This window comes from Pituophis catenifer, unplaced genomic scaffold (assembly GCF_029215685.1).
Source record: "Pituophis catenifer annectens isolate HBS135680 unplaced genomic scaffold, rPitCat1.0.hap2 SCAF_2, whole genome shotgun sequence".
Lineage (NCBI taxonomy): Eukaryota > Metazoa > Chordata > Lepidosauria > Squamata > Colubridae > Pituophis > Pituophis catenifer.
The window spans coordinates 175,751,634-175,776,364 of NW_027256882.1; the positions used below are offsets into that span (position 1 = coordinate 175,751,634).

The 24,731-nt window shown below is 40.2% G+C and overlaps 1 protein-coding gene across 20 annotated transcripts in view; it reads right to left on the reverse strand.

Annotated features, from left to right (window-relative positions):
* ATP2B3 (ATPase plasma membrane Ca2+ transporting 3) overlaps positions 1-24,731 on the reverse strand; it is an 83,048-nt gene that overhangs the window by 26,173 nt on the left and 32,144 nt on the right. For 18 of the 20 annotated variants that reach the window (XM_070935175.1, XM_070935171.1, XM_070935176.1 and 15 more), the window contains 9 exons: positions 21,426-21,590; positions 19,858-20,072; positions 18,496-18,738; positions 15,550-15,791; positions 13,357-13,591; positions 11,875-12,054; positions 10,828-10,915; positions 10,505-10,611; positions 3,377-3,568 (listed from right to left, as the gene is read on the reverse strand). In XM_070935175.1, coding sequence (XP_070791276.1) covers positions 3,377-3,568; positions 10,505-10,611; positions 10,828-10,915; positions 11,875-12,054; positions 13,357-13,591; positions 15,550-15,791; positions 18,496-18,738; positions 19,858-20,072; positions 21,426-21,590 — 1,667 coding nt within the window. Of the gene's footprint in view, positions 1-3,376; positions 3,569-10,504; positions 10,612-10,827; positions 10,916-11,874; positions 12,055-13,356; positions 13,592-15,549; positions 15,792-18,495; positions 18,739-19,857; positions 20,073-21,425; positions 21,591-22,562; positions 22,573-24,731 lie in introns of all 20 variants that reach the window. The other 2 variants (XM_070935166.1, XM_070935173.1) reach the window with 2 other exon arrangements.

Below are 24,731 nucleotides of genomic sequence, written 5' to 3' on the forward strand. Positions count from 1 at the left end.
AATTGCTAAATTGAGGTGGAATTTGGGGTCAGCCTCATTTTCAGCAAAATCTTACACATGACAGATGGTATCTTTCAAAAGTCATTTTCCATTCTGTTAAATACATGTCAAAATGTTAAGAACTTTCTGAGCTCAGTGCCTTCCAGATGTGTTAGAACTGCATGCTGTCTGGTGTCAAGCTCCTGGCTTCTAATTAAACCCAAATTAATTTTCTTTCCAAGCACGATTCTCACAGTCTCTTTGGCAAGATATGCTGAGATGAAAGGGACAGGGTTGGAAGCATTCCAGTAACTCAACTATTTCCCAACATTCAACCACTTTATATCCCAATAGATATTATGGAAAGAGAGAGTTTGATATGGTGGTTAACACACCAAGCTAGACCATAAATTCTAAACTTGCCTAAGGTACAAAACTGGCTGGGTGATCTTAGGCCAGTCACTCACTCTTGTCTCTTAAGAAGGCGACAAGGGCAAGCTGTTTGTGAAAATCTTACCAAGAAAACAGCAGGGACTTGTCCAGGCATTCACCAGGAATCAACACTGATTTGAACACACACACACACACACACACACACACACACACACACACACACACACACAATTATGGAGGAGTCCATGTTTTAGTTTTGACTTTATTTCCATGAACCAGCAAACAGCCAGATCTTTTCACTGGTAAGGAAGGAATAGGAAGACGTCTCTTTCTAAAGCCTTCTTCTGAATCTGTATGTCTAGGGACAGAATTTTGGGATTTGTCACACACCTGGACAGATACTCAATTGGAGAAAGCTATGACCAGTGCAGGAAATTTAGGAATCAAGTATCTGAAAAAATTTCTGCTTTACTACCTGTATAGTCATGATAAAGTTGGAAGGTCTCCTCCAGCTGCCCTCACCATCTGTTTATTTAAAATTTTTTAAAATTTTAATTTATTAACAAGTAACAAATGATAATACAGTGGAGTATATATACAAGCAAAATACTAATAGCCTTATTTAATTAAATTATTTAGAATTCTGGTCCTGGGTAGTAGCCAATCATTATGTCTGTGTTTAAACCAGATGAAATAAAAAAAAAATCATCTTGTATTTTATCATAATACGGTACTACCATCTTTTTAAGTTGGATTTTCCATTAGAGTAATTTTCTAGCATCTCTGCCATCATATAGAGTTATTCAGATCCTTTCCTGATTTCCAGGGTCTTGCTACTATCTATCTCATTGCAACCAAGAAGAAAACTATTAATTCTTTATGTTTCAAAATGTTTCTTGGATTACTAAAAAACAAAAAAACTCTACATTCTATAAGTTCAATTTAGGATATAATATATAGGTACTTGTGCTCGGCTTATGACCACAATTGAGCCCAAAATTTCTGTTGCTAAGTGAGACATTCGTTAAGTGAGTTTTGCCCTATATTTCGACCTTGCTTGTCACAGTCATTAAGTGAATCACTGCAATTGTTAAGTTAGTAACCCAGCTGTTAAATGAATCTGGCTTCCCCAATGACTTTGCTCGTCACAAAAGGTGATCACATGACCCCTGGACACTGAAACTGTCATAAATATAGGTCGGTTGGTAAGCATCTGAATTTTGATCATGTGACCATGGGGATGCTGCAAGGGTCATACATGTGAAAAACGTTTTTCAGTGCCATTGTTACTTCGAACAGTCACTAAACAAATTGTTGTAAGTCGAGGCTATTTCTTTACATTTTCTACAGCATATTTTCATCTGGGATCACATAGATGGCAACCTGAAGGAGACTGTGTTAAGTTTTTTATTTTCCAAGGCTTTCTTTTTAGTTTTATTTACATGTTGTCATGTTTTATTAGCATTTTAAGTAGGTTTTATAAATTGCCCTGGGAGTTTTAATGAAGGGTAGTATGGAAAGAAAGGAGAATAAATAAAAAATAAAATAGAGTCAGGCTTCATCCCAGGTCTAATGAAAGAAGGGAAAGTTGAAAAGGCATTTTTTAAAAATCCTTTGCATCTGTGCTTTAAAATTCATGAGGGTTATTTGACTCTATACTGTTCTGTATTCCTCAATCCAGTATATAATATTTAAATGGACTGACCCAATAACACAAGTTGTGAGTAATTGGAGCTGAAGCATGTTTGACTGTAGGTATAAGCTAAATTTAAAGAAAGAAATCCATCTAAAAAAAAAAAGTGAGAAGTAGCTGGTTTTTATGTGCCTGCCCTGCATGCATATGTGTTAGCTAGAAATGCTTTGCTGACTGTTTACCCAAAATTGTCATTTGCAGAAAATAGCAGATTGTGTGGGAGCAACCCTCCCCTCCACCTAATAATGTATCTATCACCAATTGTGTGGATTGAACCAAGATCTTGGGACAATCTGATCAGATCTTGGGACAATTTTAAGCTGATTTATCTAACTTCGTTGTCCACTGTCAGGCCCTATATGGCCCTTGACATCAGGGAATTTTACCATAGAGCAGTGTTTTTCAACCTTATGAGTAGATTTCAACTCCCAGAATTTCCCCAGCAAGCTTACGAGAATGTGTATCACAAAAGACATATGCATTTCCTTTATTAGAGTGGCTTTATAAGTCCCCCGCCCTCAGCCACATATGAGGATGTAGCTTCACTGTGTAAAGGAAGACTCAATCATCCAGGCCAAAAGCACCTAAAAAGGTTAAATCATGGCAACAGAGCCAAAGTTTATTAAACTGAGACATTTTGTTACTCATCCAAGTAACTTCTTCAGTCAAAATGAATAAAATTCAGTTAGGCAGAGAATCAGAGAGTTGTTGGAATGTACTAACTCTTGCCATACCAACTGCAAGGGTTTCTCCCTGAAACGTATTGCGTTCAATGTATTGTGTTCTCATTGATTGGAACACTCCAAGATGATGTTGCACAGAAGAATACTAAAACTTGTTCTCTATCATCCCAGAGGGAAGATTAATGGATTTAACTTACACAAAGGCAAATTCCAGCTGAAGAATTGGAAACACTTCTTAGCAGTAAGAGAAGTTCAGTGGTGAAACTAATTACTCAGGGAAGTAATGGGACTTGCATTGAACAGCCCTCAGTTGGGAATCTTTTTGTATTCTTGCGTGGATCATAGATCCAGATTTGTTGGCTTAGTGGCTCCTTCTAAACTTATGGTTCTAAATATGTTATCATGATTTGATGAGGGATTATATCTCCTTCTCTTAAGTTCTCTCATTTTTGAATATTCATTTTCTATACAGTCATCTAAGACACACACTCACATACTTTTCCACCCGGGATGTGAGAAACAGCTGGAACAGATCATTCCATTGTATCCCCATTGTGTATTTTCCCAATTTCTAGACCGTCCAGGCCTCCATCTTCCATTTACTGCTCCACCTTGCAATGCAGCCCACCTGGGTGATGCAGGCCCCGGTGAAGGCTACGATGACGGCCACCACATTGACAGTGAGCTGGAACTGCAGGAATTTGGAGATGCTGTCATAAACATTGCGACCCCACATCACCGCCTTGACGATGCTGGAGAAATTGTCATCAGTCAGGATGATGTCAGAGGCCTCTTTCGCCACATCGGTGCCTGCTAAGCCCTGAGGATGACACGAAAGTAGAGGGTTGGTACAGTCTTCTTTTTGTGAGGGGCAAAAAAAAAAACCCTCTCTCCTTTTCTCTTAAGGACTGTAATGATCCCAATAGTTGTGTGTTCTAATAGTATTTTCATTGATCTAATTCATCAATTTCTAATCCTATGCCAATTAAAACACATATGTTTCAGTGGTGGGTTGCTACCAGTTTGCTCCGGATCGGGCAAATTGGTAGCGTCGGCGGCGGAAGTCTCCGCCCACCCACCCGGACACTTCTGCGTTGTTCTGTTGTTCTGTTGTGCGAGTGTGCGAGCACACCCACGAGCAAACCGGTAGCGATGGGCTTTGAAACCCACCCCTGATATGTTTATTTAGGTTTATTTTATTTTATTTTATTTTATTTTATTTTATTTTATTTTATTAATTAAATTTCTATACCGCCCTTCTCCAAATAGGACTCAGGGCGGTGCACAGCCTAAGTAAAAACAGAGCATACAAAATTTAAAAAACAGTATTAAAATAATTAAATATTTTGGCCGTAAATTAAAACAACCCAATTTAAAATCAATTTAAAATTTAGCTCAAATTTTGCTGTATGGTTGTAGACTGGAAATCTACATTATAACATAACAATATTCCTGAAAGCAATAAAGCCAGGAGAGAAATCATAACAGAATCAAACTTTATAAGCTAGCATGTTTATCAAAATTCATTATTTTCTTGACAGAGCTCAAACCCAGTACCTCTGAACAGTAATGGGGAGAAAACGGCAATGTTTCTGGAGATTTCACTAGACGGGTTCTTTAATTAAAACATTTGCAATCTCTGATTAGGAGCAGCTCAAGCATTGGCTAAGTCGGGGGAGAAATTAAGTCTGCACACCAGGTCAGGTATAAAGGGCAAATCAATAAAACATGTACAAGTGCCTTAACCTCCATCACTCAACACATGGGTAGGCATTCCTAATAAGTGATCTTGCCAATGTGAACTCCCTTTTATGAAGAGCAAGGACAGGATGAATACAATGTTTAGAGGCCAAAGTCTCTAGAGTCGTGGTAGGATGTTTTTGACTTGTTTGGTACATCTGAATCAAATATTGTCTGCTTAACTTCGGGCAGAGCTTTTTCTGGACCAAGATGAGTAGGATATGGGTTGAGACTCTGCAGTGTGACGTATTATTGGATGTATACTCCTTCCATTTGAGAATGCAGCTAGGTTTGACTGGTCCTATAAAATATACCTGCTAAAGATTCCCCACAGGTGTTCCTGGGTATCCCTGATTCTTCTCCCCACTCACTAGTTGTTCCTTTTTGACATTCTTTTTCTCTCCTCGGTTCTCTCTCTACCAACATTACCTCTTCCTTAGGAGAAATAAGCACCAGCTCCTGATTTATTTACTACATTTCTTTCCTTATGTGCTCTAATAAATACTGTAGGAGGAGAACCATGTTACTCTATGGTAGCCAAAAATTAGGAGTTTGGTAGCAATTTTTCCAGCTAAGAAATTTTATTAAAAAGCATAAGTTTTTGTGAACTATTTCATCAGAAATGTGGAGTGGTTACGCAGATGCAGCATTTAAATTGGGGTGATGCTTCCTTTCCTCCCTTGCTCCCCAACTTAAATTCTACATCAGTTTAGCTACTCCATTATTCTGGTGAAGTGAGCTATAGTTTACGAAAGCTGATTTTTTTATAATATGTTAGTTGAAAAAGATGCTACTAGAGTTAGACCCATACATTAAAAAAAGGGGGGGGGGAAGATAAAACTGCATTGTATTCTACAAGGCTAAAGAAAGATAATTAACTAGCCAGCCAGCCAGCCAGGAGAACTTGAATAAGAAGAGAAACAGAACCTTTGATACAAATACATAGACATGCATACACACACATTTGAATGCCTCAAGAACATGGAACCCAGTTCCGTGTTCTAGAATAGCAACTCCAAAATGACTCTGGGTGATTTACAATTTTAAAAGAATGCATAATATAAAAGAAAAACAAGAACATCTAGACAAAACCATACAAGTAACCAAAGAATGCCAGAGGTTCCACAAACTCTCTAATCCCAGGTCTGGGAAGAGAGTCAGGTAGTTAGAAATTTATAGAATATTTAAAGATGGGATCCACATGTATTTCTGGAGTTATGATGTTCCAAAGGGCAAGCACCACAATAGAGAAGGCATACATTTTAAGATGACAACATTTAACTGAAAGAACTGGAATACACCCACTCTGTCCAATTGTACCAGATAGGCAAGAAACTATCAGAGATAGCTGCTCCCTCAAATAACCAGGCCTTGTGCCATGAAGGGATTTATAGGTGATGTGCAGCACCTTGAATTGCACCTGGAAACCAGCTGGTAACCAATGCAGCTCCTTAAAGTAATGATGATACAAAGGTGTAATATAGGCACCCAATTCTACTTGCACCACTGCATTTTGGACCAGCTGTGGCTCCAGGAAACCCATGTAGAGTTCATTGCAATAGTTAAATTGCAAGGTGACCAGGCATGAGTGACCATGAAGGATCTTCTGGTCAAAGAATAGCTACAACTCCAAGAGAACACCTCCCCACCTCAAGTTGTCCAATAGTCTTGGATGGGGAAGTATAACTCCAACCAAGACTAAAGATGAAATCAACTCAGCCTTAGCCACTCACTCTTGTCAGAGTTGAGTCTATTCTTCTCTATCCAGAGCTGAACAGCCTCCAGACATAGGGTGACTGACTACATTGGCAGCTTCAACTGCACTACTCAAGTTGAGATGTACAATTGGGTATCGACAGCATAGTGACAATACACTGTTATTGGTTAATGACTGAAATAGAGCTCTGTTCTATCCTAGTGATAATACTGAACCCCGAACTGACATATGGCTTCACCAATGGTTTCATGTAGATGTTAAAGAGAAGGGACAAGAGGGTTGAACCTTGAGGCACCCCATAGGTGAGAGCTGCAGGTAGGACTTCCTCTCTCTTAGCAGTAATTGGGAATGACTACTGAGGAAGGAAGTGAACAACCGCAGCACAGTGCCTCCCACTCCTAACCTGCACAGCCAGTCCAGAAGAATGCCATGGTTGATGGTATTAAAAGTGCTAAGAGATCAGCACTCACAGCATCTATAGGTTGAGTCCCCTCCTAACATATCTACCCCTGCCCCTCACAGTTTCAATCATACTGCCTTCCCTCTAATCTCCCACCCCCCAGTTCTCCATTCCCTTTGTTCCAGATTCATATACTTCTCACACCTGCCAACTCCCCTCACCCCACTCAAAACAAACTAAACATTAAAACCCACTCACCCCCACTACCAATGTAGCCAGCCTGCTCCTTCCAAACTGTCTTGATCTCCCACCAACTGCTCTTCACCTGGTGCTCTGCAGCTACGAGGCATCTGATCTTCAAGGGGAATGTCTACAGTCCCTAGCCAGGCTGTATTGTAATTACAAAAATTCTCTTATTTATCAATACCATACTTTTACAAAGTATGAGATACAAGCTTGTTTTGAAAGCTTTCAACAATCACCAGGAAAACACTTCAAAAATGTTTTTCATAGTCCCCCACCTGAAATGTTGCCACGTCACCCTTTCTTCCTAATCAGATATGTTTTGTATTATAGAGTTGTGAATTCAGACAATTCTGCAAAGCCCATTGGCATTTTAGAGAATTTCTAGTCACTAAAGAAATCAGGACCAAATTAAATTGCACAAAAAAGTATGCAAGCTTTTGAATTTCCCAAAACATTTTTATTGGGCTAAGTGATATGAGAAGGAAGAGGTAGAGAAGAAGGAACTGCTTGGCAGCTACACAAATTCTCCTTCATCATTCATCTTATGATCTCCTCAGGGCTTAATATCCTGGAGCCTATTTGTCAAGTGAAAAGGTACAATTGTTCAGTGGCCTGGAAAATAAAGTGTTGCATCAAACTATTTCACCTCCCTAAAGAACAATCACACAGCAAACTTCATAATATATACTTTAATATATGGCCTTAGGCATGAAAGCTGGCTGGGTGACTTTGGGCTAGTCACACTCCCTCAGCCCAAATCCACCATAGGGTTGTCATGGTATGGAAAATAGGAGGAGGAAGGATATTGTATGTATATTTGCCACCTTGATGTACTTATAAAGTAATAAAGGTGGGATTAATAAAAGTAATAAAAAGTTATTCCTGGCATTTTTACCAGGAATTTTTTTTCATGTACAAAACATACCTGAATCCTATTTAAAGAGGTTGTTCTAAAGCCCAGGAAAATAAACTAGGCTACAGGTATTGCTGGCCTTTGTCACAATATTTTCCACTGATAATTTCAATGCACATTTTTTAAAAATCCCCAATAAAAATAAACGTCTGCTAAAATTCCAATCTTGACCCCTTCTGAGATACCATCATCACCCCACTTTCATAAAAGGGGAAGAAATAGTGTCATTATTGTTGTTTTGGCATACCAGTCAGTGACCAGATGTTCAGAAGATTTCTATGTGTTTAGTGCTGATCTTGTCTAGGAGTGAGTTATAAGTATGCGTAAGTAATGCCGCAATTCGTTTGGAACTGGGCATATCCTCACTTGCTACAATCTTGTGGAAACGTGCAATTGGCTATTGGTTGTCCCTGTGGACTAGACTCCCAGGCTATTACCTAGGCCAATGCCTATGGCGGGACCCTTTTCATAGTCCCTGGGCCCATAATATCCATACAAAACTTTTGAAGATCGGGATTTCCCCCATTGAAGCTTTTATTTTAGGCCCTGATGCTGCCAAATCGTTGATTTTTCAACGGCTGGACGACATTGATAGACAATTAAATCTGGCAAATGGATCGGGATCATGCTAACAGTTTTCCCTTGGTATTGTTCCCTCGCCTCCCCCTCCCCCTTATCTCTCCGCGTTACACTCTATCAAACATAGGCACGAATGAAGGCACGATTTAATGTGATCCCCTCGAATGTCCTCAACAGTAGGCTCTCGGGGGGAGTAAAATTCATCTATTGTACATGTGATGGCCGATCCCCGGAATCTCTGTTCCACATTACATTCGTATGTCCCCACTACCGAGACATAAGATCAAGATTCATTTCTCCTATTTCCCAGAGATTCCCTGGTTCACCTGATCTGTTCAACCTTTATTTCCTACTCCAGGACACAGACCCCAATATAACTCCAAAGGTGGCAAAAAAATTTGCTGCAGTCGTGGCTGAAAAAAAACGGGGGAAGAGACGGGTAACCCTTACGCCAGAGGATCACTAGTATTGACAGTACAGATTGTATCTGAGGCAGTAGATGGTGTACTGTCACATGATCTATCTATATTTGTAAAATATACTCCCCTTCTATGTGTATTTTAATTTGGTCTCTGACCGCAATAAAAAAATAGCTTACTTATTAATATATAATAACAAAAAAATAAGTCCTGGAATAATGTAATGCCTCCCAATGCCTATTTCTCTGACACTTCTCAGTCAGCAGGCTTTTTGGAATCTTAAAACGAACAAACAAAAATGTTTGTACCTTTTTTTTAGCTTAGAGATTTCAATCAGGATTCCTAGAATGTACATGATGGTGTCACAGCATCAATGTATAGTCAATCATGCCACAATATCATAAAGACAAATCAGAATGAGGAATCAAGGTGACCAGATGTTGATGTTTTGTTCTTGTATACAAATGAGGCAACTGTTTTCAACCCAACCCTAACTGAAGCTACCCTAAAGCATTGTTAGCATAGACTGCTAGTATGCAATATACACAGTGATGGGATTCAGCCAGTTCGTACCACTTCAGGAGAACCGGTTAACTTTCTGAGCAGTATGGCAAACTGGTTGTTGGAAGAAAGAAGTCATGCTCATTTCCCATTGAATTGGTTCAATTGATAACATATTCTGACTTAAAAAAACACACACCAAAGTTCTTCAGCTAGTTGAAATAAACCTTTAGGGTTTTAAGCTAGATTTCTAAGTAATTTGCAAAGGATCCAGTTTGAAGTAGAAATCCCACGCAAGAAAAGAAACATCTAACCAGCACTTGTTCTGTTTATTCTTTTGACTTCCTGTATGAATATCTGGCACAAAGAATAAGAAATTCTGAAATGCTTGTTATCAGCTCGCTTACTTGCCAGAGAAAGGAGGGAGAAAAGGAGGGAGCAGAGATGGAAATGACATCATTGCTCTTGATCTGAAAAAACAACAACCACAGAGCTACACTTTCCAATATTTCCTCCCTCATATTGCAGACTGGCGACTGCTTATCCAGAATGGTATTGATGGTCAGTAGGAATGGGCTAGCTGGTGCTTATTGAGCTTGTAGTCATTAATACTTCTTTAAAAGTTCCAGCACCAAGTATTTGATTGACATTTAAATTAGCTAATGGTTTCCCATGGCTGAGCCCCTTAAGTTGGATGTAATCCATTTAATTCATAACTTTGGCATCAATGCTGATACAGAGTAGCAGGCTACTTTGGATCTGGGCCCTCTCTTTTCAGTTCAAGGTCACCTGCTCATCTGCAAGGTCAAATCCTGAAAAAAAAACCACCCTTGCAAAACTGCAGAAATGGCTTATGCACACAGCATTAACTGATGACTATGATGTCTCCCTGGACCCTTCCTCCCCACCAGGTCCCTCATGCAATTTGTATTCATTTCCACGGAAAATGGCAATAAGCAGATAATCATACATACAGCACTTGCTTGCTTTTTAAAAAGGCAGACTGCCTGTACCAAGCATAGGGGAAAGAAAGGACTGATGGCGGCTGGGCCAGCATTGAGTTAACTAGTACGTACATCTGTCATTGCAGCTGCGACGCCAGGAGGATGCTGGGCTCATCCCACAGATGAAGGACATGCTGTGAGCTCTCTTTTTATATTATGTTTGTCTTCACCCTAGTTCCCTGTGAAGTGGATGTCCCTGTGGACACAGGGGAGGGAATTCAGTTCAACTCCTCTTACCATGGCAAAGCCCACATCGGCCTTCTTGAGCGCAGGTCCATCGTTCGTTCCATCCCCAGTGACAGCGACTACCTGGCGCTGGTCCCCAATAGTGCTGTCAATGATGCCTTGAAGGTCAAGAATGTGAGTTAGCTAGTGGCGAGTGGGCTACGATCCAAATACATCCCAGAGCTGTTTGCATCGTTAGGCGGACATGCTTTCAGAGAAATTCTGGGCTGCATATCTGGAGTTTGATTTGGAACAGGAAATCAATCCAAATCCCGGGAATTCTAGTTCCCACCACCCCGTTTTGACTGAGGACGAAGAGATTGGCGGGATCTTACCTTTCACCAGGGTATGCTTATCAGTAGGTGATGATCGAGCCAGAACTCGCAGCTTTGGCCAGATTTTATCAAGACGTTCTTGTTCTATCTATAAACATAGAGAAGTAGTATGTGTAGTACAAGAGAACATAGGAAGTTGGCTTAGATCATTTCTGCACCATCAATTTATAGCATCTTCTGGAGTCATCCAACCATCATTGGCCAGAATAATGCACTCAGACTTTATATCACTTCTAGGATGACTGGATGATACTCAGGAGGTGCTATAAGTCCTTAGTGTGGAAATTCTGAGTCTGGCCATTCATCATTTCTAGCTTTCAATTGTCTCAGCTGATAGGTGGTACAGGGATAGCAATAGGTATAGATAGATAGATAGATAGATAGATAGATAGATAGATAGATAGATAGATAGATAGATAGATAGAAAAAGAAAAAAGAGAGAGAGAGAGAGAGAGAAGGGCATCAGCACAAACTTCATATGGAAAAAATCTTAGGTTCAGTCCATTCAGAGACTGTGGAGGGCGGGGGAAGATCTATTGCCAAAAACTAGAATTTTCTGCATATGAATTTTGTGCTATAGCCTTTCTCCAAACAGTGCTGGGACAGTTTTTCCCAAGTCTGCCACTCATCGTCATCTTTTGCTAATTGCAATATCAAATGCTTGGGCCATCAAAGGTAAGAAAAGTGACATCCTTTCTCCTATGCTGTTGAATGAGCTAGGTAGTCTAGAAATAGCTTGGCAAACAGTAAAAAGGGGAAGAGCTTTTCCCTCTGGTATGAGAACTTTTTGTTTGTGGGGATTTTTTTTTTTAAAAAAAGGTGAAGGGTGTTTAGAATCTTCCTAATGATTGGAGTCCATGAAAAACTGGGATTTGTTCAAATTGAAGGTCTCTTGTTTAAAGGGGGATCCTCTTCCTGATCTCCAAATGAATTTCCATTTGAGCAAGCCCTTTGAGGAGGAAAGCTGCTATTTCAGAATGTAGCTCCCTGACTTTGGAATTGCAGGAATAGCACCTTTCCAAAAACTTAAAACAGCTTCTTTGATACCTCTCCCTTCTCATTGCGGATCCTTCGGTTGAAGTCCTTTCCCTCCAGACATAAGAAGTCCTCCCCTGGTTGGATGATGCCACATTTGGCAGCAATGGCCCGAGCTGTGTTGATGTTGTCTCCTGTCACCATACGGACAGTGATGCCAGCACGCTGGCACTTGCGGATGGCCTCTGGCACCTGGAAAATGAACACACAGTATAGCCAATTAAAGGCATTGATTGCTTATAACATAACACGTTTCTTGATTTTCTACCTCAGTATTGAATCTGATATCGAGACTGGGAATCTCAGCTTTATATTTCCAAAACATAATCAGATTTCCTTGCTGGATTCATATCCAAAGTCATCAGCTAATCACTATTTCACCTCTAAAGCATCTAGCAAATTTGGGGAAAGTAGAAGCCAGGGAAAACCCCCCGAATCATAACCCCAGTCTTTTTCTTTAAAATAAAAGTGGCCACCTTCAGCATATTTTTGTTTTTCTCATTCAGGCTGCTAAGATATATCTACCCATATATCCTGATATTGTGTCACAGTCACAATGCTCAACTAAAATAGATGGTTAATGTCAGGAGGACACAATCCTGCATAGGAGACATATTATTCATCTTAAAAGCCTTCTGCTAAAGCCAGATTTGTTGAAATTCATTGTCATTAGACTGAGGATGAAAACAATCTATCTATATATGTATATAGTGAGAGAAAACTATTCATTGACTTCACTCTATTTAATCATGTTCCCCATCTACGATGCAAAGCTCTATCTTATTTTCGCACAAAATAACGAAAATGCTTCCTTGCACAGGATAATTAAAATGTATGTCTTAGTACTTTCTTCTCTGCACTAACATCCAAATACTTTCTCATGTAAAGTGCTTCATGTCTTTTAAAACGTTGAAGCAATTATGCTGATTTTACGAGTGCTAGCAAAAGGGGGAGAGCTGTTATTTAGCACAGAAATCCCAACAGATCTGACCAATGGAAATCTCCTTTAGCAACTTTAGCACTATGAAGTGGTATATAAGTCTAAGTGCTGTTGCTATTGCTATTTTTCTTAAATGAAAAGGAAACTATTGTTATGAAGCTTAATTCTGGGCTATTTCTAGACAACTCTGACTTTATCTGTATTACAGAATTGAAGCAGCTCTGCTTGTTTGGCAAAATCCTCTTAGGATCCAAATCCACCATCCTGTCTGATAATAATAATAACAGAGTTGGAAGTGGCCTTGGAGGTTTTGTAGTCCAGCTCCGTGCTCAAGCAGAAGACCCTATTCCATCCCTATACCACCTCAATTTGTTTTTACTAGCCAACAGAACCTATAGCCCTGTTCTGTTTCAGCTTTGATCAGCCATTGGGAAGAAATGGGAGATTGGAAATTTAAGAGTTGATTTTCCCCTGACTCACAAAACAAAACACAAAACACAAAAAAACAAAACACAGGTTTGTTCAGAGAAAATCCACCTCTATCCAGCCATTACCTCTGGTCGCACAGGATCCTCAATCCCCACCACAGCAATGCAGGTCAAATCTATCACAATATCATTCTCATTGTCCCAGTCAGGCTCCTTCCCTGCTGGAAAGTCACGGTAGGCTATGCAGATAGTTCGCAGCCCATCGCAGGCCATGGGCTCGATCACTTTCTTTACCATTTCATCTCGGTCCCTGGGCCGGAAGACGCGAAGCTCTCCATTGCTATTTAGAATGTTTGTGCACCTGTAAGAGAGACGAACACACCCACACGCACACACGTATACATACGTGTACCAAAAGGAGTTTATACAGAATCCTTCCTGCTTAGGTACCAGTTCTGCCATACAAGGTATGCAATGACTCATTTATCCAGGATGTTTATTAAAGAAAGCAACTTTTAAAAATTGGCTCATTTTGATAAAGGGGAAAAAATGTTGCTCCTTTGAGCCTTTATTGATTCCTGGCAACTGCCTGGAATAGTCCCTGCAGTTTTTTGGGGCAAGATTTATGGTTTGTCCTTGCTCCTTTCCTAGGACTCAGAAAGAGTGACTGGTCCAAGGTCACCCAGCTGCCTTTGTGTCTAAGGTAGGAGTAGAACTCAAAGTCTCCCGGTTTCTAGTGTGAGGCCTTATCAAATTTACTCCTTGATAAAGAAGCCTCTGCAAAAGGCTATAATGGTAGCTAAAGGCAGGTCAAAGGAAATGAAATCTCATGTTCAGGAATTCTGCTAATTCTGACTTCTGAGCCATGTCAGAGCTTCTCCAATGACCATCATCCTGAAAGTTTTAATTAAGTCGGCATTGCCCGTGTTAGTTTCATACTGCTCTGCTGCTTTCTTGTTTTCATGAAATGCTGCTTTAATTTATTAGGGTTTGTCGCCTAGTCAGCCAGATGATCAGACTGGATTTAGAATTTTTGTCCACCTATTGAACCCTTCCCAAGGACCTGGGATAGGCAGATGTCATAGTTTGATGGCATTAAATGTATCATCGCAGATGTAAGCTGTTCCGAGTAAAGCTGCCTTCTGCAATTGACTGCTGATGATTTTATGATTATGGTGGGTCACACAGTGTTTCTTTTTATGTATCTATTTATTAATCAAATGTATATAGATGCACATCTCATCAAAGGTGGTGCACAGTGGGTGAAGCCTCTTATAAAAACCAGTGATATAATAAAAAGTATAAAAATCACATTAACAGTAAATGTTATAAAAACAAAGATACAAACCCTAGGCAAAGAGGGAATAAAAATAGCCAGTTTAGTAAGTGAGCCATCTAAGCATGTCTCTGGTTCCCTGGGAGCCCCAGGCCTGATAATATAACCAGGTCTGGAGGGCCTTCCAGAATATCAAAAAGGATGGAACTAATCTAATTTTTTTGGGGTGGGGGAGTGGGAGGGGAAGAATGTTTCATAAGATAGATGCCACAACAGAGAAGCCACATCTGTGGACCCCATCAAATGTAGGTCCCTAGATGATGGTATGCGCAGCATGCCTTCCTTCTCTGGTAAATCTAATGGGGCAGGCAGATTTCACTGGGGAGAGGTGGTCCCTCAGATAGCCTGGTTCCATGCCATGAAAAGCTTTATAGGTCAAAAACAGAACCTTGAGCTGGACTCAAAAGCAAACTGGCAACAAAATGCAGCTCTCAGAACAAAGGTGTAACATGCACTGTTCTAGGCGTGCACTTAACCACATTATTAACTACAGCTGTAAGTGTTGAAGAGAGGGATGGAACTTATTTATAAGTTCCTGCTTCTCCTTGCTTCTTGCCTGATTTTTTTTTGTTTTGTTGTCCCCCACAACTGGCCATTTTATTTATTGTTGATTGTCTCCACTGCAAATGTATCCTCAAATGAGGTACAGTACATAGGTAGCCTTAGACAAGCCCTTGGTCTTAGCTGATCACCATATTGCTCATATTTATTTGAGCTTCTTTAGCCTGCTTCTCCATCTAAAATAAATTCTTTGTTTGGATTCCAATAGCATGCAGATAATAATGCTCACTTTTTTCACAGTTGGAAGAATTCCTGGAATATTGTATGGGAATGTTTCAAGGTTAACATAGGGAGCTAAGTGCACTTATATTGACCACGCCAGGACAAGTTTCACAATATGAGATAGTCTTGCCCACTTTAAGATGGTAGCCTTTGCCTGTATGAAGGTCCCTTTCACCATTCATAATGCAGAGCAGACTCACTTTTTGAGGACAATTTCGGAAGCGCCTTTGCTGAAGAGGCGATAGCCGCCATCAGGCATGCAAACGACGGTGCTCATAGATTTTCGGACAGAATTGAAGGTGTAAACCTTGTAGAGCTTCTCCTCTGGGATGTGCTCACGGACAGGCTGGTAGTCACGTCGCAGATCAACCACAAAGCCCAGCAGTGAACATTCGGTCTTATTGCCCACCTGGCGTGGGAGACCCCCTTCTTTTTCTGGAGGCTGAAGGAAACGGAAGGTCAGAAACGAGAGACACCCAGTTCAGTTCTTCTAACTTCATCACTTCTCTCTGCCAAATAGTGTGTGCATGATGGAATGGGTGGTGGTGGATCGGTTGAATCAAATTCTTGGCTGCCAGAATTCAGGTTTGTAAATAGGCTTTGAATTTAAGGCATATCTATGCTATAGAAAAAATTGATTTAATAATTGTTTTTGGAAGTCTAAAGGTAAAGGTTCCCCTCGCACATATGTGCTAGTCGTTCCCGACTCTAGGGGGCGGTGCTCATCTCCGTTTCAAAGCCGAAGAGCCAGCGCTGTCCAAAGACGTCTCCGTGGTCATGTGGCTGGCATGACTAAATGCCAAAGGCGCATGGAACGCTGTTACCTTCCCATCAAAGGAGGTCCCTATTTTTCTACTTGCATTTTTGACGTGCTTTCAAACTGCTAGGTTGGCAGAAGCTGGGACAAGTAGTGGGAGCTCACCCCATTACATGGCACTAGGGATTCGAACTGCTGAACTGCTGAACTGCCGACCTTTCGATCGACAAGTTCAGTGTGTTCTTACCCAGGTGTCAAGCTTCAAACGGTGTTTTTTGCAACAGCACCAGGATTTTTAAAGAAAGAACAAGCAGTTAAAATGGCAATTTGATTGCCTATCAAGGTAAGTATTTGGAATGTGATTTTGGAGAATTACCCTTTCTGAAGGGATTAAAAAAAAACAGTATTAGGAACTCTCCCTCTAGTCTAGACCCTAGAGATTGATCCCCAGATGTTTCTGGTTTACAATTTCAGCCGCTTCTGCCAAATACCATGAGTCATAAGGGATGATGAAAGTTTTAGTTCAGCAACATTTGGAGGATCAGAGATTTATCACTCCGCTCTAGTCACTTTTCTCCAAGTTGTGCTGACTTCCTCCACTGGAGTTTGGTTGGATCAGAAGGAAATTGGGTAACAATCTGCAGGCGGTAAGTCCCAGAACTAAAATAATTTTAGCACCGCTCATCCTTATGCCTTCAAAAATGAAATCTTTTCTATATGTGCCCCAAGACTGGGAAAGGCTTCCATTCAGCTGCATCCCAAGTAGTATAACTCCACAGTTAGCAGTCATAGGTTCTCCTCCTTAAATAGCAATAACCTTTCTGTGAGTGCTGCTGAATGGCAGCCTGATCCAGTAGCTCTCACAACTGATCTGATCGTCAACTGGAGCTCATTAGAGCCTGCAAAGGAAATGAAAACAATGGCTAAGCTTACTTCTCTAGGGCAAAATGGGATTTAATGTGGTGGTTTAGCCTCTCTTCTTCTAACGTCTGAACCAGAAATGCAGGTGTGGTGACAGACTGGGCACATCTCTGAATCCCACCAGATGCCACTCCTGAGTGGTGGGGATGCCAACTCTGTTAAATCTTACTGGATGGTAATCCAAAGCATGCAGTTCAGCTAATAATCAGGCTCTGTGCCATGAAAGGCTTTATAAGTAACAGTCAGACCTGAAAGTCCATGTTATGTTACATAGGCATAGCAAGGTGCACCCATAACTTCTTGCATGGCTGTATTTGGATAGGTGGTGAGGAGTTTTCAAGGGCAGCCCCATGGAGTCCCCACTTGGACTAGACAAGAGGTGTCCAAGGTGTGGCTGACTGCAAATAGGACTTCCCAATGGAGAAATGGGGGGCTGGGGCAATTGGCACACAAGATAGATTTGTGCAAAGGCTGCGCCACCTGCTCTACAAGCAGGAGCTGAGAATCTAGAAGGACCCCCCCCAACCTGTATTTTAGCTCTACCTGGGGGAGGACCACACCACCCAGAACTAAAGACAATAAATCTTCAGATCCATTTTGCATGAATTCAGCTTTCTTTTCCTAAATGACCAGTCTGATTTTCTCCATGTTTTTGGATGGTTTTAGGCAGGGGTGAAATCCAGAAGGTTCTGGAGAACCAGTAGTGGAAATTTTGAGTAGTTTGGAGAGCCGGCAAATGCCACCTCTGGCTGGCCCCAGAGTGGGGTGGGAATGGAGATTTTGCAATATCCTTCCCCCTGGAGTGGGGAGGGAATGGGGATTTTGCAGTATCCTTCCCCTGGAGTGAGGTGGGAATGGAGATTTTGCAGTATCCTTCCCCTGCCACGCCCACCAAGCCATGCCCACAGAACCGGTAGTAAAAGAATTTGGATTTCACCACTGGTTTTAGGGACATTCAAGAAACCTGCCCTCTTCTGCAAGTTCCCTGAGATTCCACCTGTTTTCCTACTTGCCATTCAAAATATTAACTAGAGATCATTTTTCTCCATCTGGACTTTTCTCCAGAAACTTAGAGCACAGCTTGTTAGCATTCCAGCTGTTGGGGATTTTAGCTCTTCTTCATGTCTGCAATTTTTTATTTACTGCTAATTGTTCCCAACTTAAATGTCATTTCAAGTCAAAGTACAGAGGTAGTGTTACACCAGTGTTAGATGTTAGTCTTAGCCCTTCCCCATATCACTCTTATTTTTGAACATCTTTAACCTGCTTATCATGGAGATAATAATACTTATTTATTTCACAGGGAGCTACATTTCCCAAGACTGCAGCCAACATAGGTAAAGGTGATGGGAGCTATAGTTCAACAGTTTCCTGGGGACCATAGATTCCCTACTTGCATAATAGTACTGCATTTATGGACCAATGTAGCCTTAGGAAGGAGTGTTTCCAAAAAGGGGCTACTACTCACTAGTATCTTGGTGGTATAGGCACTGTTGATAGCAATGGCATGCACCAGCAGATCCAGTATCTTGGATGTCAGGCTACTGGGCTCAGGCGTCTCCTTGTAGTGAGTGTCACCCAGGTAGGACTGCACAACTGTCATGCGATTGGTTGTGAGGGTCCCTGTCTTGTCTGAGCAGATGGCCGTGGCATTGCCCATGGTCTCACAGGCATCCAAATGCCGGACCAGGTTGTTGTCTTTCATCATTTTCTATAGTCAGGAAAAGAGATTAAAATTATACATATTTTTTTCCAAAGGAGAAGAGTGAGCAAATTAGAGCCTACCATCCCACCTATTTGCATTCCTACAGTGTTCCAAGAATAGACAAGGGCAAATTTTGAGTCCTTGTTTTGGGGGGAATGGAGTCCCCCCTTGTTTTGGGGGGAATTGGAGGATTTAAAGGACAAAATTCCAGCTGCCTAGTGTATCCAGAACACTCCTTGAAAATCTTGATCCTCTCCAAGTGCCAAAATATACATTTGTATTTTTATGAAACCACATCATGCTGTGAAGTTATATTCAGTTGGTAAACAACTCTTCTAAGGAGCTTGACCTCTATAGATGTCATACGCTAAATAAATAAAAATAAAAATAAAATTCCTCTAAGATCTTTTTCACAGCCCATTCTGTATCTGAATGACTGATTATTGTTTCCTACCTAAAGAATTTTGCATTTGTTCTGTTACACTTCATGCTGTTACTTTTATTTCTATAACTTATCATAATACTTTTGTTTTATATGAATATTATTTCTGTCTTCTAAATGATGGGCATCCCACACACTGTTGTTTCCTCTGCACATTTGAAAAGCATCCCTTTACCCTTTCCATCCCACTTATTAATCCAAAAATTAAATACCATAAGATACAGGAATGGTACCTTCCTCCAGTTGGATGAGAATCATTAGAGAGCTAACCATTAATGACAATCTACCTAATTGTCCTATTTCACTGATGCTTAAAGTAGCTTGCTGATCAGTGTATCATGGATACTTCTTCAAAAGGTGGTATTCCTATAATTTATTAAGGAAGTTACTGATTTAAAAAATGAATTACCTTAATCGGTAATCTGGTGAAAATAGGTCTTGACAAATGCATGCTGATTCCTAATAATGGCTGCATAATTTTCAAGGTGATTGATGATGATCTCCCTTGTGATCTAGTCCACAATCTTCTCAGTCATTCCTGCTAGGCTAACTTCCACCAGAGCTTCAAAGGGAGATGGCCATCAGAGAGCATTTATGGGAGTAGATGACACAAGAGCATAGCCAAGGATCTAGCCATTTATTTTAGTGAAAACCAGTGAAGGCACTAAGGATATAATGCTCACCTTGACAGAGTAGGCTAAAGAGATCGTGACAGCCAGTGGCAAACCTTCAGGTACAGCCACCACCAGGACAGTGACCCCAATAATAAAGAACTTGACAAAGTATTGCACGTAAACAGGAGTGCACTCGCCCATCCACGTCTTCCCATCAATAACAAAGGTTTGAATGATGAAATACAGGACGAGGATGATGACTGTGATAGCTGACATCACCAGCCCTAGCAGGATTGGAGAAAATACGAAGAAGAAGAAGAGAGACAGTCAGATGCGACAGCAAGACCTGAATCTGTGAAATCGCACACCCTGCAAATAAGATTGTGTCTTGAGAACATTTTGTATTAAAAGCCAGAATGTGAGAAGAAAAGTCCCCAAAGGGCTTCTTGGCACCAGGCCCAGTCAATTCCACAAATTTCCATTCTTAAAATGAGAACTGATGGGACCTGTTGCTGTCTATGCAGCCTTCTCCAGGCTGATGGCCTCAGGATTATATCTCTTTTCAGCAACATATATCTCTAGAATGGGAGTGAGAGCTATTAAAGGAGTTCAAAACATCTGTCGGGCAATCAATTGAGGGAGGCTGGTCAAGGAAACAAAACAGGTACCTGGAGAAAAGAAGAGCAATCTCACTCCCTTTCTACTATATTTGTAATGTGAACCTAAGGGAGTACAGGAGATTCATGGTAACGTTATAATAATGTCTCTTTTTCCATCTCACAGAGATGGGAAATTCAGCTTCTCAGCAGCATCTGCCCGGCACCTCGGCAAGGTTGATTCCACCAAAGGACCAGCTTTTAAGGGTCGCCCCCTCCATACTACAGGTAACAGATCCATTTAAGAATAGATGGTTTTTAATACCATAAGTAATGGGAAACTGGGTGCAAGGCCTTTGCGGATCAAAAGTTCCAATTTAATTGGCAGCAAATGATCTACCAGATGTAGAATACTGTATGTATTTATACACTCCATCCTCCTGAGTGCAAAGAGTTAGCTTTAATAAGCAGTTTATTAATTGATTAGTCTTACAGTCGTATCAAATGAAACAAAATAAAGTAGGATAAAATAATAAACAAAAAATAGATTAAATGCAGTAATAAAACAGATATGTCGTATCAGCATTCAGATAAATTCATCACCTTTACATGATATCCCAATTTGTTTGATATTACAGTTTCTTAGCTGAGCTGCCTTAACTATAACTTCGTAGTTCTGCCTTTCATAAGAACTAAAAGCATCCCTGTAGCTTCATGTACTTTGTGCTTATCTCAGAAGGCAGAGAGAAGGATGAATTTGGCTTCCCATGACCCTGAGTGTGGTTTCAGTGCCAGGGTTAGTTCATTTTCCCTCTAGAACTGTTAAAACTGGACTAGAACATTGACAAAGAGTAACAATGGATAAATAATGAATATGGAATCAATGAAAAGACAAATCCTTGCCTGCACAACTGACCTTCTCTCAGCCAAGGATATTATTCATTCGTTTATTAGCAACGGTGCATCCAAGCTCACTTCCCTTCCCAAAGGGAAGTGTCCACCGTTACTACAATGCATCTGTCACCCTCACGGCCCCCGTACCTGCTTTCCCAATTTGAACGGCCAGTTTGGTGAGCTTCCCTTGCAAGACAGATTTCTCTTTTTTGGGCACACTGGCTTTCTTCTTCTCCCGTTCTTCCATCTCACCACCCTCGGCACTTTTCAGGGGTTGCATCTCCATGGCAACTGCCCCATCCTGTTTTTTGGCTGCAGAGAGAAAGGAGCAAATATGGTTTCACCCAGAATTGCTGACTCTTTATTATAATTCTGCTACTATGCTTGCCCGTTTGTTTGTGCGTGCATGTGTGTGCATTTTACTTTTCTTGATCCAGTTGTTTATAAACAACATCCTGGTATGCTACAAAAGATAAGGCAGATATAGTGTATTGATCTCCATAAAAAAAGTAATTTATTGCCTGTAACTGAAATCATGTTTGGAAGTAATCCACTATGATGTTCAGTTTTGGGTGAGCAAGATATCTGAAGCCAGACATAGCGGTTTATAAACCACAAGTTATGGTTTAAAGTGAAATATAAATCCAACCAATTGTAGTTCAGTGAACAAAGTACTTTTTAAAAAATCTTAGGTCTTGGCAAGAGGTTTGAAGGCCTAAAAGCAACACATAATAAGTTGCCCTTCTTTTTGCAATTTTGCAACTGTTGCCATAATCAAAATGGATATATTGGGTAAAACAGAACATTTGCCCAATGTTAGCTAAGGCTGTTGTCGTTTTTCAAAATCACTTTTTACCACAAGTTGCATGATTCATTCCTGGAATTTTATAAAGCGTGTTCCCAGGCAACATCATAAATCATTATAATAGTCCTGTGTTTTTCTATTCTGTATTTCTGTTCTGAATGTAACAACTTGTTTAAGGGAAATGGTGTTGTTGTAAAATATATTTTGATTGCTAATATTAAGAGTGACCTGGATTTATACACTACAAATGAGTTATAACTTTGTTTGGCTGTCACTTATATAATATATATATATATAAAACCTGTGGACTAAGTCACTATGACTTATTTAACCATCAGTAATTAAATCATTGCTTATTGTCTAAACTTTCTCACATCCATGCACACGAGTTATCTAAACAAAAGTGCCATCATTTTTATGATTCTCAGTCATCCAGATTATGCTTGTCCCAAAGGTGCTTTTTCAAGAGACAACTGGACTTTGTTTTTCCTTGAAGACGTTTTGCTTCTCATCCAAGAAGCTTCTTCAGTTCTGACTTCAGTCAGAACTGAAGAAGTTTCTTGGATGAGAAACAAAACGTCTTCAAGGAAAAACAAAGAAAGTCCAGTTGCCTCTTGAAAAAGCACCTTTGGAACATCATTCCCATGCATTCTTTTCATGGAAGTTCTTCCAATGTATAAAACACATCTTCATAACCAACTTAAAAGGTAAAGGAAAAGGTTCCCCTTGCACATATGTGCTAGTCATTCCCGACTCTAGGGGGCAGTGCTCATATCCGTTTCAAAGCCGAAGAGCCAGAGCTGTCTGAAGACGTCTCCGTGGTCATGTGGATGGCATGACTAAATGCCAAAGGTGCACAGAACGCTGTTACCTTCCCACCAAAAGTGGTCCCTATTTTTCTACTTGCATTTTTTGTGTGCTTTCGAACTGCTAGGTTGACAGAAGCTGGGACAAGTAACAGGAGCTCACCCCATTATGCGGCACTAGGTATTTGAACCGCTGAACTGCCGACCTTTCGATCGACAAGCTCAGCATCTTAGCCACTGCGCCACCACATCTTTTTTATAACCAACTTAGCCTGTTTTAATTGCAATGAATTTCCCAGTGAGCTCTAGAAATGTAAGTTCCAGAAAGAGAAAGATTTTCAACAAACAAGCTTATAGAAAAGCTATTCAACTGCCATGGATGAACAAAACTTATTTTCATGACAGGTCCAGAAATTTTGCATCTCAGGTGAGACATACTGTTCTCTGATTCATTCAATGCATATTGAACCTAAAGAAATACAATGTACTGTATCCATTGAAGAAGACACTCATCTCTTTTAAGGCTGACTAGCCATTACTTTCCAATGCTTTAACAGGAGTTTTGCTAACACTGTCTTTTGCACAAGATGCTTATTTTTCTAAACAGTCATATTGCATTTTATTCTTCCTTGGAAAGAAGCTCATTTGACAGGCCTACTGACAAAAAGGTTCAATGTTCAAAAAGTTCACCATTCAGTTCAAAGTCCAGCAATACAGAAATCTAGTATAGTATCTTTGTACCATATATCTCATTTTCCTTTTCTGGTAATATTACAGAGCATGTTGATTAATCAAAGCAACTCTGATATTGTCTGGCAGATGGAACCATGTTTCTTTTAGCTTAGAAACGAAGAGAAAAATAGAATCTAAGTAAAACATATTTGCATGCCTTTAGTACTAGGTTGTAAACTGGTAGAAAATCCAGGATTAGGTGAGGTCATAGTCTCCGTTTAAACTCTGTATGTTAGCTCAAGGTGGGAATGTGGTCATCCAGATGTTGAAATGCAGCCTTTATCAGCTATGGTGACCATGGCCAGTGGCTGTAAAGAATGGGATGTGCTGAGGTCTTATCTACCAATCTAACCTAAATACAGTATCCAACAGACAATTTCCACTTAAAAACCTCAACATCCACCATGTTTCTTTCTTTTTTAAAAATTTTCTGTTCTTTGCTTAACCAGAAGTGTTTTATTTAAATCTGAAGACTAAATCACAGTCATTCAAATATCAATTGCTACTATACCCTAGAATCCTAGGGTTCAACAGCACCTCTAAAGATGTAATTCAAACATCTGAGGCTAACTATATATTATGACCCTAAATTCAGCTAGTTTGCTGTATTTTAGTTAGTCCTAGTACCGGATGATTGACATGTTCCTGGAATAGCTAAAAGACTGGTCAAAATGACACATATTTATTCCTATCATGACTGGGAGATGAACTGAACTTGATAGCACTTAATTAATTAAGTGGGTTGTAGAGGTTCTCCGAGTTTCATTTTTCATGTGCAGACTTTTATAAACCATCTAGCTAATATCTTCTGCACTATGATCTTGGAGAAATAGGGTTTGTTGTGGAATATGTGGTTGCTTAATAGTCCATGAAACATTTGCAAATTTAAAAAATAGGAAATATAAACAAAATAAATAAATAGATAAGCTTTAAATATCTTGACCTCAGATCATCAGATCTGGGGTTGTTACTGTTGGGAAAAAAAAAAGTTGTTAAAAAGAATGCATTGGATCTTATGGTATAACTGAAAAAATATTGACCTAGACTATCAAGAACTGGAGAATGTTATGTCTTTCTGATATAGCTGGCATTCCAACTAAATGTAGGCAC